An 18327-nucleotide genomic window follows, 5' to 3' on the forward strand; every position below is an offset into this window, starting at 1 on the left:
TTACTCTACCACTTTCATGCTCATGGGTGCCAGGAGAAGGCAAAGTACTCTGTTTGGAACCTACAGTTACCCCAGACAGATATATTTACACGTGGTTTTATAGTTCGGGTTCTCATTGCCTTTGGTTGTCTTATTGATGTAATCTGCAGGGCAGCAACGTATGCCTTGCATGTCTGCACTGTCCAGAGGTGTAAGACTACGGGTGTTCCACGCCACGCTGTGACTCCTGGAGGCACTCTGTTTGCTTACCCAGAGGAGATGGCACCTTTCTCTTTGCACAAATATGTCTTCTGCTCATCATGTTTTGCACGAATTGGGTTCTCTACACTTGGAAGGTGTGTGCCTCTTCTAATTGATCTGCTCAAACCAGGAAGCCTTTCAAAAATCTGCCTAAAGACAGTGAGTAGGCCAAGAGCGGGTCTGGCTGTAAGTGTGCACATAGGAATCCGCCCTGAGTTAGGAGTTTACCATCCTCCTCCCCATAACACCATGTGGGCTGCTTCTAGTTTCTTTGTGAGCTTAGAAACCAGGCAACCTAACTTATTTGAATTTTGTACATGGTAAAAGTAAACAGAGTTCCATAAAGACTCTCAAAACGCTGTTGTATGATTAAGTGCCTGCGATTTAGAACATTAATCTTCTAGTATCTATTTGGCTGCTCCAAAGTCCTTGTGGCTTTGGATCTTGGTTCTGTTCTGGACATCTGGGTACAGTACTTCCAGACAAATGTATGTTGGTGCGATTACAATCATATACAAGTACAGATTACCAGAAAGTGCTCTATTAATCTCTTACGATGACTACATGAATATTTTTTCAGGATATTTACATTAGAGCAATGATTTCTGTAAAGGCAATTTACTTAAACCCTGCGATAAAAATGTGTTTGAAATCATTCTAATCCTATTTCCTAATATTCTCATTCAGCCTTTGCCACTGTCTCTTACTTAGTGTCTGCAGTTTCATTCTAACGTGGGCTCAGATAGTGATCCATTCCTATCACCTCATTAATTATCACACTATCCCACGAGATGAGGGAAAAGCCATCTGCTCCCATTTCTTGATGTAGAAAATTGGGGACAGATAAACACATATATAACTCATGAGATACTGGAGCATTTAATGAGGCAGTAGGAACCTAAAAACGTTTTTAAATAGGTGTGTAGAAACTAAAATGTAACAATGACCATCCAGTGAATCCATAAGATTCTTGGACAAGCAATTCCCCACCCCTCCTCTGGACTAGTTAGGTTTAGGTTAGAAGGAGAAGAAAGCAACTCACAGCAGATCACAAAATACTTAATATATATTTTTTTAAGATGGTTAAAAGTCTCTTTAAACCTCTATAACCCAACTCTAGAACTCTAAACATTTTAATGGGAAGCCCCATGCTGATAATATTTTTAAAACAACATATTCAACTACAGAAGGTTCGTCCTGTGATCCACATTTGCAAGAAACTGAACTGAAATGGTGGTCTGGTGCTCTAAGCACTGTTTTACTAAGAATAACGAACGGCAAGGACGTACTGGGGCTGCTGGGAAGAAGGAAGCATCGCTCAGTGGTGGCGTGCAGCGGAGATGCCGATCCAAGGTGACTATGCACTGAACGTCACTGGCAATACCACGTTCCCGGGGCCACAGCGAAGTGAGATAGAGCTGGATTAATTTTTAGCACCGTTTATGATTACCCACCAGTGAAGCATGTGGAGATATTTCCAGGACATCCACGTTTTCCCTCCTGAAGCACAGCACTATCTTGTCCTGTTCTATTTATTTCCCGTAAGTGTGTGTGACTTGCAGAGCACTAATGTGCCAAAACATATGTTTCCTAAGCCTGTTATCACATCTCACCTTCACTTAGGACTTTCAAGGTCAGCGCTATTTGTGGCTACCCACTTAATTGGTCTTAAAATAAAAGGCCCCAGAAAACAGCCGATTTGTCATGGCCCTTCAAAGGAAGCATCAAAAGAGCAGCCTGGCACATCTGAACCATTTTAAATAAATCAGCCTCTTGTCCAGGGCCACAGCGCTGCCTCCACCATGCCACCCGTGACTGCGCAGCTGAAGCAAGCTAGAAGCGCGGGAGAGGATATTTCCTGAGTGCCCTGGAAACCACTGGAGCTTGAATCAATTGTGCATTTTTTGTACAAAGCATGATTGCTTGGAAAAGTTCTCTTTACCCCGGGAGTGTGCTCATTAATCAGGGGTGCGCGAATGACTGTTCACGCTAGACAATGACGAAGTAGATCATTACTGGTATTATTATTTACTGTATGTAGCTCCACTTACGAAGCTTTGTTCAAGATGGATGCAAATGTTCTCAGGGCCTGGCGTGGGAGCAGCTACACTGAGGGAGAGAGGTGGGTGGGCAGGAGTGGCCCACAACCAAGATGTGTAAAGCTAAGTGCCAAGGTCCAGGCAGCAAAATGGGCAAAGTTCACATCTGGAAGGCATCTGGCTTCTATTATGGAGAGCCCTTAGCTGTCCTGACCCCCATACTTACAACCTGAGAGGATTAGAGGATTTCTAATGACTCCTATTTCTTTAATCAGAAATGTGTTGCCTGCCATTTGACTTGAATACATAAGCCATACATGTTATGATTGATTCAGGCCCAGACTTTTTATTGTGAACACTCATTACCACCATTATCAACATCTTTTTTAAAGAAAAATTTGATTTTAGAGAGGGGAGGAAGAAAGGAGAATGGGAGGGAAAAGGAGAGGGAGAGAGAAAAGCGGGGAGAAGGGGGAGAGAGAGACAGACAGACATCAATGTGGACAGATAGACAGACATTGATGTGAAAGAGATACATCAACTGGTTGCCTCGTACGCACCCCGACCAGGGATTAAACCCACAACATAGGTATGTGCTCTGACTGAGAATCGAACTCCCCACCTTCTAGTGCACAGGACAATGCTCCAACCAACTGAGCCACACAGGCTAGGGCCATTATCAACATCTTGAAGTCCCTTTGCCCTTTTACCCATGAACCAAGCACCAAACACTGCAAATGGGACTGGTTAGTCCCTGAGTCAAGGGTATGACAGAACCCAAGGCAGGAAACACAGAAGCTTGCAAACCAACGTTAAGGCACAACCACGAGTGAATGGAGGCATGACAAACTAAGGTTAAATATTGATGATGTATGTAAGAAAAGAGTAAGTACGTTTATAGGGCAGTGACAGGGGGCCCCAGGGAATTTCATGGTTGAGTGAGGTTCAGTTTCATAGATAGGGAAATTGCTTCTCTCTTCATCCTGTATAAGAACAGCGGAAAGCAGGTTCAAGTCCGAACACTGAGGATTAGTCTGTTAGTTAGGGATTAGTGGGGAAACTGTACCTTCCTATGGCTGTATGGGAGGCATAGACAGGCAGTGAGGCAGGAGAAAAACAAGCCAGAGGAGATCCAGGACCAGGGAGAGCGGGCTAGTGGCACAGGCAAGGGACTCAGAGGACAAGCGACCAGGAGTAGAGCAACTTTGGGTGGGTGGCTGGGCTCATCCTCTGTTAAGCACTTGTCTTGAGCAATCTCATTAAAATTCACAGCCTCTCTATGAGGGAAATTCTATTATTTTTCTCAATTTATAAACAAGCAAACATAAGCCCAGAGAGGTTGAGTAACTTGCCCAAGATCACATAGCGAGGAGGGTCACACTCTAGCCCAGGCTTAAATAACAATTCCATTGTGTTACATCTGAGCCACCAGACTCCTCCTTAGAAAGTTAAATCACAGGTTCTTGGAACGTACCAGTGCTCAGAGCCTATCAGCATCTATTTGATTGCTATCAGGTAGCAGGTAAAATGAAGTGGACTCAGCCTACGTGAGTGGTTAGGGCAACAGGTGACAGGTTAAGTGGGAGGAATAGAGCTGCTTGGGGTAAAACCTGTATTTCTACCTGCTTGCCCAGCTCAGTGTCCATCAAGCAGTAAAAGAGAACGCAGGTTACAGAGCACCAGAAACTCACTTGGCCCTTTCCAAGAAGGTCCTACAGATGGGTAAGAAGCCCTCAGAGCCCCTCCAAAGAAACTATCCCTTTAACTGGAAAAGAACTCTGAAGGAGGCAAGTTCCGGGCCTTATTACCTGACCACCTCTTTTATTGCCTAGCCCAGTGGTCAGCAAACTCATTAGTCAACAGAGCCAAATATCAACAGTACAACGATTGAAATTTCTTTTGAGAGCCAAATTTTTTAAACTTAAACTTCTTCTAATGCCACTTCTTCAAAATAGACTCGCCCAGGCTGTGGTATTTTGTGGAAGAGCCACACTCAAGGGGCCAAAGAGCCGCATGTGGCTCGCGAACCACAGTTTGCTGACCACGGGCCTAGTCCATAATTACAGACACACACTTGTTTCCTTCCCATTAACAGAGAAGCACAGAGTTATTGGAGCTGGAGGGGGGATATCCTGAAGCTAAACTAGCCCCTTCATTTATAAAGAGAGGACACTTTGGGCAAAGTGTTTGGACCAGGCTTAGACAGCCAGTGTGGGGGATGAAAGGGACTCATCTCCTCAGGCCTGGTTCCTGCAATGCAGGGCTCCAAGGGCATCCTTTAGAGCTGTAGACATGGCATTCACATGGCTGGTGCCCAGACCCTCTCCAAACACACCAGCTTTTCTAGCACAAGAACCGTGTGTGCATCCCTTGGTTTACAAATCCAATCCGTCATAAAAAGAAAACCAACGTAATTGAAATGCAGCTTCGGTCTTCTTGCCAAGGTTCTGCTTCTCTCTGATTTCATACCTCCCTGTTTCATCTACATTTCTTTTCCACCTGATGACAAGCTTATCAGGAACCAAGGATGAGGTTCAGGGAGCATATCATGCTTCGATCTGCACCTTCCTTACCCTGCAATCAATCTGTGTCACAGCCAGAGAGCAAGACACGGCTTGGAAGGTGTTGGCATCTGAGGACTCCGCAGAAATAGACACTGGCCGGCTACCTAACTGGTCTTAGATGTAGTGAGCTCTTGGGGAGGAAGTCTGAATAGTCCGGTATAAAAGGGAGAAGGGGAGGGTAAGAAGAAGGCCACCACCAGCCCAAAGGGCACCTCTGCTGAATGAAGAAGAGGCACCCCTTCCCCTGGGCAGCCACAGTCCCCCCCCAAAACCACACAGCTTGTCCAGCAGAGTAATGCCTGCGTTTCTGACCCTATTCATCCCTTGATCAGACAAACAACTAATAAACAAGCACAGGCTTACAGGACAGCTCTGGTAAGAGGAAGAAGAGAAAAAAGAAATCTCAACATGATATTAAAAAATGTATCTCAGGTCACAATTCATTGGTGGGTCAAGAAATTACTTTAGAGGGTTGAAACTAGTATTCTTTTTTTAATCCTCACCCAGCAACATGTTTTTATTTCTTCTTAGAGAGAGAGGAAGGGAAAGAGAGAGAGAAACATCTTTCAGTTGCCTCCCGCACATGCCTAAACTGGGGATCCAACCTTCAACCTAAGTATATGCCATGAGCAGGAATCAAACCCTGCACCTTTTAGATTACGGGATGACACTCCAACCAACTGAGCCACCCGGCCAGGGTGAAACTAGTTTTCTTAATAGAATAGAAAATATAAGACATAAGAATTAGACTTTGTTTTTATACGGATATGTAAACAAGTGCATATCTGTGTGCATGCATGTGCATGTATATACTGGGTTGGGATGTAAAATATATTTCTTAGTGGGGGTCATGGTAAAAACATATTTGAAAGCCACTGACTTAACAGAGCCAACATGAAATGTCAATCTAATTTGGAGGTTTGTGTTGTCCCCATTGTCCAGTGAGAAGCACTGAGGGAACAAGCATGCATTTAGGAGTCAGACCGACCCAAGTTCAAATGGAGTGTAACATGACTAAATTTGGACCGTAGAAAATCACTTGTTTCCTTATGCTCAGATTCCTGGTGTGATATATAATTCAGAGTGTGGTGTGGAAGGACCTGGTGTTAATCACATGCATGGTTTGCAGATCCCTTTCTTCTCGCAGCCCAGGGAAGAACCTGCAGCTGCCAAGTGGGGTTTTCACTGCCCGAAGCCACAGATGCTGAGGAGGCCCAGTGGCCTGCAGTAAACTTTAAATGGCTTTCTCCCATGCAAGTTGTTCTGTCTGTCTGGAAGAGCTACTCCCACAGCATGCTTAAGCCAGAATGATTGCTTGGCCAAGCCAGTAAATCATTTGCATGAAAACATTCCATGTAAGCCAGTTTAGAAAAAGAGTTCAGTGATAGGAGTATGGTTAGAATCTGGCCTTTTGTTTTAGGTGAATATATTAGGTTATTACTTTGACATAGTAAGGATTAGAACTTCTCAGGACAGAAATGACAAGCTGAAAGCAATCTTTCAGGTCATCCAGGTCAAATCTCCCATTTTTCAGATGAGAAAACAGAGGCCTAGTAGGTACAGGATCCTCCAAGGTCACATGCTGTGGGACACAACCAGTCCCTTGAACCTCGTTTCCCAACTACTGCGTCACAAGTCCTCCTCCTTCAGAATAATTCATCCTTTAAAACATAAACTGCAAAACCTCCTGGCTTTAGTTAGACATGGAAATGTGGGGAGGGTGACAGCTAAGGTTAGTGACTCTCAGTACATATTTGTAAGAGATCTGAGCCATCACGGCAAACTTTTAAGTTGACACAAAGGAAACATGGGAAATTGACAATCTACATAAGATAAATTTGAATCTCCATACTTAATTTCCCAATTAATCAAAGAAATCCAAGTTAAAACAATGAAATGCTATTTCACCTATAAAATGTTGCAATGTAGCACAAACTTAAAAAAACTCATAAACTGATTCAGAATTTCTGCTTCTCTAAAATCATCAATTCATGTGTAAGGCTAATAGTTGAGGCATTTTTATAGTACTTATATGTCACAGTAATTTATAACATGAAAATGACTTTCTAGCTTATGATAACGCTAAACAGTGAATAACATTTTAGAACATTTAACGACATGAGGAAATGCTCATAATAAGCTGAGTTAAAAACACTATTAAAATGTTATTATCCATAAGTTTAAAGTTTTGGATATCCAATATCATTTCAATTTATTTAAATATACAGGGATATATGGAAATGCGTGCGCGTGTGTGTGTGTATATATGTGTGTGTGTAAGAAAAAGCAAAATCTGGAAGACTACATGCAAAAATGTGCAGGGTTACTTTTGGATGGTACAATGGAGAGATTATATATTATTTTAAATGTTCTTTTTATATTTTATACTGGTGTATTTTTGTAATCTTGTATAATAGATATATTAGTACTTGGTAAAAAATGTTATTTAAAAGGCAACTTTAAAGTGGACCCGTGTAACTTACTATTAGAATTTCCTATTAGACTTGATTTGACTCAAAATTTGTTGTTGGCAGGAGCTATATTATTATGGTCAGGTGATGTTAAACATTCTGAAAGAATACAATTAAAATTCCCTATCAGTTTCCTTGTTATATGCATTATCTTTTCATAAATCTAGTCTAAAACATACATTTCTGGAAATATGAGGGATTAAATATTCAGGGAAACCTTTATATCTAAACATGCTGGACATTATATTTTATATATGTTGTTAAATTAACCAAATATTTTAATGAGGAATGAGGAATTTCTTAGAATAGAACCCTGTTCACCAAGTTATCACAAGCACTGCTTTGCCTTCAAGGTGTTTGCCATTCCACAGTTGCCTGTAATCTAGGTTTTAGAAGCTATAAACATAAGGCCCAAACAGCCACATTCCTTCCTAATTAGCTGGAAGTCCTGAAGGGATGACACTTTTTGAGGTGAACAAAGAAAAATAATGCCTACCAAAGGAAGATAGCAAGATGTGCCTAGTTTGGTGTTGGTTTTGAGTGGCACTGAAAAAAAAGTCTCCTTTATGAATTTCTAGTGTGTGTGTGTGTGTGTGTGTGTGTGTGTGTGTGAGAGAGAGAGAGAGAGAGAGAGAGAGAGAGAGAGAGAGAGAGAGAGAGAGAGACTCAATTCACACTACCTGGATAGAAAAAAGTAATACATTTAAGTTAGAATGTTTCCAGGTTTGTTGTACTCCAAGATGCTTGAGGAAAGAAAAATACAGTCCTCTCTAGATGAATACACTTAAAACTCAGGCCTCAACGACTTCTCACAGGTAAAGTTCCAAGGAGGATGCATTCAAAATTTCATAAAAGAATCACTAAATAAGAACGCAGCCTTACAAATTGAGAATCAATAAATAACAAAACTAGACCTGCAATGATATTGACATTAGAAATATAATTGACGAAACAGAAATATATTTAACATGGGTAGACAAATAAAAGAAGGCATGAAAGAAGAAGAAACAATGAAAATCAACCAGACTGATTGAAAAAGAGCTATAAAAACTTCTAGAAATGAGAAATATAATAATTAATCATAGAAACTAAACAATGAGCTTTAGAACAGATTAGACAAAATTGAAGAGAAAATTAGAAACTAGAAGGCAGTTATGAAGAAACTAGAGGCCCAGTGCATGAAATTCATGCATGAGGGTGTGTGTCCCTCAGCCCAGCCTGCACCCTCTCCAATCTGGCATCCCTCTCACAATCCAGGACTGCTGGCTCCCAACTGCTCACCTGCCTGCCTTCCTGATTGCCCCTAACTGCTTCTGCCTGCCAGCCTGATCACCCCTTAACCACTCCCCTGCCAACCTGATTGCCTCTAACTGCCCTCCCCTGCAGGCCTGGTCACCCCTAACTGCCCTCCCCGCAGGCCTGGGTCCCCCCCCCCCAACTGCCCTTCCCTGCAGGCCCAGTCGCCCCCAACTTCCCTCTCCTGCTGGCCTGATTGCCCACTACTGCCCTCCCTTGCAAGCCTGGTCCCTCCCAACTGCCCTCCCCTGATGGCCATCTTGTGGTGGCCATCTTGTGTCCACATGGAGGCAGCCATCTTTGACCACATGGGGGCCGCCATCTTGTGTGTTGGAGTGACAGTCAATTTGCATATTATTCTTTTATTAGATAGGATGACCACAGTGAGGAACACAGATTTAAAAGAAAAAGATGAGTAGTTAAAAAACATCGGTAGAGATGGTATATCTAATCAGAATTCTAGATTACAAGAAGAGGCAGAGGCAAAATTGGTGAAAGATACTAATCCTAAAATTCAACAAGTCTAATGAATCACAAACGGGATAAATAAGTGAGAAAAAACACAACTGTCCTGGCATAAGGAAAATTATGAACACCGAAAACAAAGAAGAAATCTTAAAAGCAGTCAAAGAGAAAAGACAGATTTCTTACACCAACAGCAGTCTTTTGAACAGCAAAATTGGAAATCAGTGATATATTATTTTTAAAATGGGCTGAAAAAATAATTTTCTACCCATCAAAACTATCTTTCAAGAACAAAAATAAAATACATCTATAAGCAATAAAAATCAGGAGCATTCACCTTAACAGATTCGTGCTAAAGGAATTTATAAAGGATGTAAGTTGGTAGAGGAAAAAAACTCATAGGAGAATAGTCTGACATGAGAAAAGGAATGAGGAGGGGAAAGCTAGTAAAAATGTGGGTAAGTCTAAAAACATTGATGGCATAAAGACAATGTCTAATTTGTAAATTTAAAAGTGAAGATTATACCTCAATAAAACTACTATAAAATATCAAGATAGAACTTAAATCATGCAAGTGATTATATAATGGGGAGAGGTGATTGGATTAAAATGTTCTAAGATCTTAGGCTGTTTAGCAGGAATATAAAGATCTTTACATTACATTATATTGAACTAAATATACATGTTAAAACTCAGGGTAAACACTAAAAAATAGAAATAGGGTATATAAATTCCAAACTATTAATGGTAAAAAAAGATATAGAAAAAAGTCAATCCAAAACAAAAGGCAAGGAAAAATTATAAAATAAAACAGAAAGATCAGAACAAATACAAAGTATAAAATACCATGTAGAAAGTAATCTAAATGTAAAAGTAATCACAGTGATGTAAATAAACTAAACTTTCCAGTTAAAAGATAAGGATTATGAAACTGAATTAAACAAAATGCCAGTATATTCTGTTCAGTAGGGACTTACCTAAAACAAAAGAAGGTTGATAGAAAAAGAATGAAAAACAAAACCAATCAAATCCACACTGTAGATGTACTTGCCTCCTCAATAGCCAGAGAGCAGCTTAACATAACAACCTTGTTAAAGTTAAAATACAAATTATCTGATTCTACCAAAAAAAAAAAGGGAAAGTAAAGAAAGGGAGGTTAAAGAGGAGATGGGAGATAAAGGGACAAAGGAGAGAGGAAGAAGAGGAAGGGAGAAAGGGAGGTTAGGGGGTAACGTCTCCTCTGAACATTGTCAGGAAGATTCACAAAGTTGAGGTAGTCTCTTGCTGAAGAAACCAGAGTAGCAAGGGTAACACCAGAGTAGCAAGGGGGGGCAGTGTATTAAAGACCACTGGGCTTTGTGGGTCCCTCAAAATGCCTTGTTCATTCTTTGAATCACATACAGTAACTGAAGGGCTTACTTTTGATATAAGTAGGGGAAAACAACACAAGGAGAATGATGCCACTCTGACCCCTAGATAAGCAGTACATTCATAGGCATCTAGTCTGTTAAGAATTTTAATGCCCACATTTTCTTTTGAGAAGGACAGTTTCCAAGTTTGTGAAGTAATACTATCTTTTTACCTATTATAAGGACGATCTTCCCTTCCCTTCCTTGGAATCTGTACAATTATTTTACTAATTTGTTTACTAGGCTTGGAGGGGATGCAAAGGTTGAGTTTTATAATATATTCTGTGCAATAAGCAAACTCGGGACTATAAATTTGTATTCATAATATTATTTATGGTTTATAAGAAATACTTCACTGTATGAGAAATATGTATAACATTTCATTTCTGATTTTCCCATGAACATTAGTAACAATTTGAATTGCAAAAATTCTGCTTACAAACAACTTTTCAGGAACACACAATCTGAATAAAGCAAGGCACACCTAAATTGCTAAGTAGCCTGTTTCTCAACCATCAGCTTTAAGCACCTTTATTTAGACCATTCCCTTCATTACAACTGGGCTGACTTGCTGTCAGATTACAGTGCCAAGTCTAAGAAGAAGTTAAATACCATGGACAGCTGCTTTCTAGGCCAATGACAGCCTAGCACCAGAGCAGATCAACAGACCTCAGCAGCCAGCCAGGCGCAGCAAACTGCTTCTAAAACCCTGGAACTCCACTGCGCTGCATCCTTCAGGACTCAGACTTACTCCTAACCAGCTGTAGAGAGTTTTTTAGATGAGAGTCTCAATCATTTATAAATAAAAATGCCCTTAAAACAAAAATCTCTGCTTAGCATAGATCTTTCTAAACCCCAGCTAATGGCCTACTTATTTCAAGCAAAATTCTACACAATAAAATTTTAGGATAACAAAGGCATTTGGAGGTCTCCTTGGAGTTTATGATAATATGTGGCCTGCATATATATATTCACTGTATATGAACTAGGGCTTATAAATATTATAATACGACAAACAGTATTTGCCTCTAAACAATGGCCTGCTTAACTCAGTGATTCACTGGGGTGAATTCCAACCTTCAAGAAATGTTTCAGAATTCTCAAATTTGAAATAATTTGTTCTGATTCTCTTTCCATTTAAGAACGAAAGATCAAAGGAAGAGAACGAATATTTACTGAACAACACACATTTGCCAAGGACTATAGTAGCTGCTTACCATTCTTCATTTATTAATTTTCCAAACTTTATCAAGTAGGTACTATTATTTTCATTAGGAGGTTCAGTGAGTTTACGTGACTTCTCTGAGATCACAGGGCTTATTACATGCATGGGGTTAAACCCCCCCTTTTTTTCCAGGAAGTCAAAGCCTGGGGTACCTTTACCATGTTGTGACACTACACAACTTTTAAAAAAGGATAATATTATCACTAAAATAAATAATTACAAATAAAAACCACACAGGGTGGAGCAATTGAGATGATAAACTATTACTTTAACTATGAAAAATATGGCAGTTCACATTTTCCCATGCTTCACAGTTGCCCCATGACATACATCACCAATAATGGAACCAAATTAAGACTTTCAACTTGTCTATGAAGCAAGTCATTCCAAAGATATTTCACTGACTAGAGTCCAGCAGAACTGATGATTTTTAAGCCAGAACCTTTAATGATTTGTACAAGAATATATAAAATGTTTCCTCTACTTCCCCAAATTCCTATGCCCCATAATTGTGCAATAAGATAATACAGCGGCGATGCATGAAGGCATGCTTAGTATTTTGCTTCCTAAGTTTACATACAGCTCATTCCTCTGTATGAAGACTCCAATGAGGGCCGGATTTTGGCTTAAGATCTTCCTTTTGAGTGTTCTGATGATGCTAGAAGCACTGGCTTCTGTAGGAATGGTGGGGTGCACAGCCAGAAATCAACTTTGCCCATCAGAGGATTGTATGGCCACACCCAAGGACTCGTCTGCCTTTGGGACACCTTATGTTTAGGCCTCGGGAGCAAAATCTCCATAAGATTCTGAAATCAGGTGCTTGATAAAGACTAACTGCTGAGAACAAAATTTTTCAGCATTCACTCAAAAGTGAAATTGACAAGGCAAAATTTCCTGAAGGAAATCACACACCATTATGCACCATTTTACCTAAAAATGTATAACTGTGTTCTAGCATTTTTGATTCACCAAACAAACATTTTGCTTACCGAACAAGGCATAACTATGTTAAAAATTACGTTTCCATTATATTTATAGTTCGACTTAGTTTTTGAATACCAAAAGAAATAACACTAATTAAAAGGAATAAATTAAAGGTATTTGGTGCTAAAAGGAAAATAACACATGAACACACTTGTGGGGGGGGGGGGATCAGAAACAGGAATAATAGTCATAAATGTAGTAATCTTCTTCCTATTTTAATTAGATAAATCTGCAATCTCCAAATTAAAATATGCGCACTATTAAGCATAGCGCAAAATTATGGAATTGAGTAACAACCATTAAGGAATGTGAGCCTAAGTTTCTGACTTTTAAATGACCATAAAAATGACATGACAGTCATCTAATATAGAAGGTAAAAATCCTGCTAGAGCTACTTTAATGAATGGCTTCTGACTGATTAAACACTGTCTATAAACGGTATTTTAAAAGTTATTCGCAAATGCATGAGACCAGCATCCTGCCCCCATCAGAATACAAAACCCCCTGCAATCTTCAATACACTACTGCATTGCCCTACAAATTCCTTTTTCATGAATGTCGCCAACATAACCTTTAGCCAAGTCTGTATTTAAATTAATGAAGTTCCATTATGGGGTAACAGGAAAAAAAATGCTGAGTTCTCAAAAAGACATTTTACCCTTGATGTGCCAAGGATATTTATAAGACACCAAATCATTTCCTTGCCTCTAATATATATGCTTTTCCTTCAGTACTCTAGTTGCCATAAACACGTAAGACTATTAACGCAAACTGCTCAAACTAGCAATCAGAGTCAAGGAGAGGGCTTGAGGGGTCATCCCTTTGGCTATAAAATTAGAGCAGGAAAAGGGGCTTCAGTAATGACCCTGTCCTACGCCCACAAGGATATATACTCATGTATCACATCTGAATGCTTATTTGCATGTATAGTGTGAAGTGATTATTTTTACTGCAGTTTCTAACAAACAACCATACACTGAGTGAAATATTAAAAAAATATAGTTCTCTTTTGCATATAACAAATAGAAATATTACTGGTATGTTTTTCTGCACTCTACTCCCATTTCATGACTGCTACCAAAAAAAAAAAAAAAGGATAGGTCACAAACTTGACCATAAAGGAGTTATACTAAATTGATATAATTTTTTTCTTTTCATGCTGAACAAAATATCTCACCCTCTACTCAACATCTGTTTTTTGCACATATGAGAATTTTCCCAGATGCTAGTATGAAGTCTGCATATGTATTTTGGTTTTCTGTTTAAAATCACATTCAGAGACAACATTCCAATATGAGGATTTTCATTTTTGCAGATCAATTTCTTCTAAGCTCTTTACCAATTTGCTCACCAGCTAAGTGGTAGGACGGCCACTACTGTCATTAGAAACCCCTCAAAGTTTACTATGAAAATATCTGGGGGCCTGTTATCACGGTGTGCCAAATGTGCCATCGAGCTACAGAGGCAGACAGCAGGGCCTGCCAGTGACTCTCTGTAATGGATCCCAATCAGTCCCTGACCAAGTGATCTGGAGCATTACTGTGTGATCGAGAATAGACATGACCCACTCTGATGACCAGTCCTGCTAGTTGACAGGCTGTTGACTTAAAGAGATAGCTTTGGTGACACAAATTTTCTTTCTTAATCATCATGAACTTCCCCATGAAAATTAAATTGTTCACAGAACCATTATACCTACTTGCAGGAAACAAGAGACAGATTATTTTGTTTGCTGAGTCTGCTCTGGGGTACTTATGTAACCTATATTTATGAGTGTTTTACTCTGAAGCAAACAGCTTGAGAACTTAGTAAAGAGTCACAAGGACATTTCCCCATATTTTTTCTCACTGCCATGTTAGTCTGGCTAGCAGAGAACTGTAGAAAGCAACCTATTATCCACTGCAGCCCCAAACACCATCACATTAAAAAAAATGGCAGATCTCAAAAACATAATAATTCTGAACATTCAATAAACAAGCCACCACCACCAACCTTTGCTTGGGCCTCTGGTGCTGCCACCTTGACGACTTTATTGCGGCTTATCATTTGCTTCACCCATCTTTCTACCTGGACGTTGAACTTCATGAAGATCACATAGACAAAGTAAGCTGTTAGGAGAAGCAAGCTTTCCCACCACATGATGATGTTGTCCAGGAAAAATATGATCAGCATGATCAAGTCAATGATGTAGAAGGACACATCCCGGAAGAGTGGCCACCATGTCAGGTTCAAGATTTCTCTGGAAAACAGAGCACACATGCCAATAACGAAGAGGATATTGAACACCGCTGAGCCCACAATCGTGCCTATGCCCACATTGCTATGAGCAATGAACACCCCGATGAGAGACGTGAAAAGTTCTGGGGCTGAGCCCCCAGCGGCCATAAAGGTGGCTCCGGCAACATCATCAGAGATGGCCAGTTTTTCAGTGATGACAGTCAAAGAAGGAACAAAGAACTCATCGCAGACAATGGCTAAGGCTATGAACATGTAGATCATGCCAATGACGTGGAGGAGGATGGCGCCTTTTCTTCGCTCCTCGAGGGAAAAGACGTCTCTTGGATAGTTCCCTTGGTCCTCATCTGTACTATTCTCAGGTGTGCCTTCCTCAGAGAGAGGTGGCTGTGACGTGTAATCCGGAATCTTGTCATTTAAATCTAAGAGCGTTCTCTGCCGGTAACCGTGTGCCACCCCAGGGCCCTTTGCACCACTGGCCTCTCCCGTGCTCCGTGTCTCTGTCTCAGAAAAGACGCCAATTGAAAACGGGACCGCGCTGATGGCGACCAGGCCCATGAAAAGGCCTAAGATTCGAAGGAACTTCAGTTTTTTCCTGACAGCATAATGTTTCCTGCAGCCAGAAGGTGACGTCTCCGGACACCGCTTCTCAGGGAAGGTGAGGGTGGTGCTCTGGTGCAGATCCATCCCGGGTCTCCTGGTGGTGGTGTTCCAATCGTAACCTCAACCAGACGGCTCTTTCATACTCTGCCTCACTTTAGAGTCAACGGTGGCTTGTGCGGCACTTCCACAGTCAGGGGTTCTTATGCTTCACAGGAAATACTTTCGACATTTATGCTTTAAAAAACAAAAAAACAAGGGTAAGTATATCATAACTATGTCTTTTTTACAAAACCAACGTTGTAGATTTAAGACAGTCCTATCCTATAGCTGTGTGAGTTACTTAACTCCTCTGTGCCTCAGTTACCCCATTTCAAAAGCTAGGACAATGACAGCGCCTACTACCAAGGACTGCTTTGAGGATGCGTTAAAAGCACATGAAGCACTAAGAACAGGATGTGGCACATAGTAGGCACTTACAATAATGTACATACAAACACAAGCATTTTGGTAAATCCAATACTAGGTATAGACTATGTAGATGTGTGTTAAGCATAAAAATTTTCTAGATGAAAATCTGTCCCACCCTAAATCACGTAACAACCTCCCAGTGCTACAAAGATACCACTTCTTTTAGAACTACCTATGTACTGGACAGCCAACAACTGCTCCCTCTTTTCTGTTAGCCCAGTTATGTAATTCCAGACGCAGGCACACCTTTCTGATCTAACCTGCCATTTGGAAAGGGATGCGTGTTGGCGGAGGTAGCAATCTTTTCCTGAACACACAAAGATCTCAGGATTTGATTCTTCATGAAAAGCTTCTCCTATATCAGATGCAGCAAGCTAGACCTTGAAAAATTTAAGTTTACAAAAGAATGTTCTAGCCACACGAACAAATTGTCTTCCCTCAACATCTAGACATTGTTGTCAGCTAAAGCTCACTTTAAAAACCACTCTCGAGTCGTATTTGAAATAGACAACTTAGTAAATCAAACAACTCTTAACAAGAAGGCTATTTCAAGAGACCAAATGTGTAGTTCATCAACAATATGCAAGTTGCAGCAATACCTCCATCCACAAAAGCTGCCCAAAATAGCCCCAGCACCGACTCATCTAGTCAGTTAGACATCCAAGCAGCTCTCACGCTCTAGCCCACAGAGGAGCTGGGTAAAACAGCCAGACACCGCCGCTGATATTCTGAAGGTTCCTCTCTCTAACTTTCTTTAAAAACAGTCTCCCCTTCCCCCCCTCACCCCCCCCCCCCCCCGCGTCCCCCACATCAAAGATTTCACTTTAAGGACATTCTCAGAGATCATCTCAGGGGTAAAATAAGCTAATTAAACGCACGCCAGTTAAACACTGAGATTAGCTGGAGCTCAGGTCTGCAGAGCAAGAGCACAAGTCAAACCAGGCGGAGATGCTGCTTCTTTCTGAGATAAACCAAGCCCGTCACAGCTCCCCGGCGGCTGGCGGATGCCTAGTCCATACTCTTAGCAGGAACGATGGAGCGACTCACAGCTCTCCGGGGACTGTCGCAGGCGGCGCTGAGCCCGGCGACCGGCAGGGACCAACCCCACTCCCAGGGTGCACTGTCGGCCCCAGCTAGAGGCGGGCTCGACCTGCAAACCCACAGCCCCGCTCCAGGAGAGCGGCCTCCGCCGGCGAAGTGTGCCCCGAGCCACGCCCCAACTTTGCCTGGTGTGGTCCCGAACTTTCCCTGGTGGGTTAACAGGAGAATAAAACTAAAGGCCAGGCTGTCCCATTAGCGAGCCAGGAGCTGAGCTGCAGCTTGGGGAGGCGCCTGGCCCACATCTCCCCGAATCGTTAGTGGTGGTGGTGGTGATGGTGGGGAAGGTGGGGGGGGGGGGAAGGGGGGGAAGGTGGGGGGGGGGGAGGAGCACCCCTCGGTGCGCTCCCCACCCCAAGCCGGAAGCAAGGGAGGGAGGTGGGAGCCTTGGAGGCTCGGAAGCCGCGCCCGGAGCGGAGAGAGTTGGCTAACTCCTGGCGGGGCCTGGGGCAGCCACGTCCACCGCGGAGCCACCTGTGAGCCTGCGGCGGCGCAGCAACGGGGTGCGCACCACCGGGACTGGGCACCGCGACCAGTGACCGAGGCAGCCACCCAGCCTGGCGGCTGGCAGAGGCTCGGTCGCGGGCACTCACCGGAATCGCCAGGGAGACGCGCACACGGCGGGGGTCCAGGCGCGGTCTGCGCTCCAGCCCACCGCTTCTCCAGCCCTTCCCCGGCCCTCCACCTCTCTGCTCCGAGGCCCTGGCTCCGGCTCCGGCTCCGGCTCGCACTCGCCGCCGCTCCCGCCGGCCGGGCTGCGTTCGGAAGGAGACTGAGCGCAGCGAGCCCCGCGCGCCGCCTCCGGTGCGGCCCGGCCCCTCCGGCCCCTCCCTCCCGGCTCTGCGCGGGGAGCGTGGCCGCGGCGCGCTCGGCTCCCGCGCGCTGGGCTCCACGCCTCCCGGGAGCAGAGGCGACGCCGGCAGCCGTCTCTTCGGAGATTTCTCCGCAGTGGGAGCCGGGGCCAGGATTTGCGGGCGAGCAAGGACAGAGAGGAGAAATCACACAGGTCGGGTCGCACCGGATTCCCAAAGCCTGAGCGTGCTGCCAACTTTGGTGTCATCTACGCCGGCACCTCCTCCCCAGTTGTTGGCAAAAAGTGACAACAGTTACTATTTCTTTGGGAGGTGATGTAATGTGGAAAGGTGGAAAGGATAAGGCATGAAGGCCTACAGGGCCGCCTGCTCCTGGAGTCCCAGCTTCGCATGGTGGGAACAAGGAAGGGTCATTTCA

The 18327-nt window shown here is 42.8% G+C and overlaps 1 protein-coding gene across 2 annotated transcripts in view; it reads right to left on the reverse strand.

Annotated features, from left to right (window-relative positions):
* SLC24A2 (solute carrier family 24 member 2) overlaps positions 1–17849 on the reverse strand; it is a 231773-nt gene extending 213924 nt beyond the window's left edge. For both annotated transcript variants that reach the window (XM_079790684.1, XM_079790683.1), the window contains exons 1-2: positions 17691–17849; positions 14686–15765 (exon numbers count right to left, since the gene is read on the reverse strand). In XM_079790684.1, coding sequence (XP_079646810.1) covers positions 14686–15615 — 930 coding nt within the window. In that variant the 5' untranslated portion in view covers positions 15616–15765; positions 17691–17849. The remainder of the gene's footprint in view (positions 1–14685; positions 15766–17690) is intronic.
* Positions 17850–18327: the final 478 nt, after the last annotated feature.

The sequence above is a fragment of the Cnephaeus nilssonii genome (genome assembly GCF_951640355.1).
Source record: "Cnephaeus nilssonii genome assembly, chromosome: 14".
NCBI lineage: Eukaryota > Metazoa > Chordata > Mammalia > Chiroptera > Vespertilionidae > Cnephaeus > Cnephaeus nilssonii.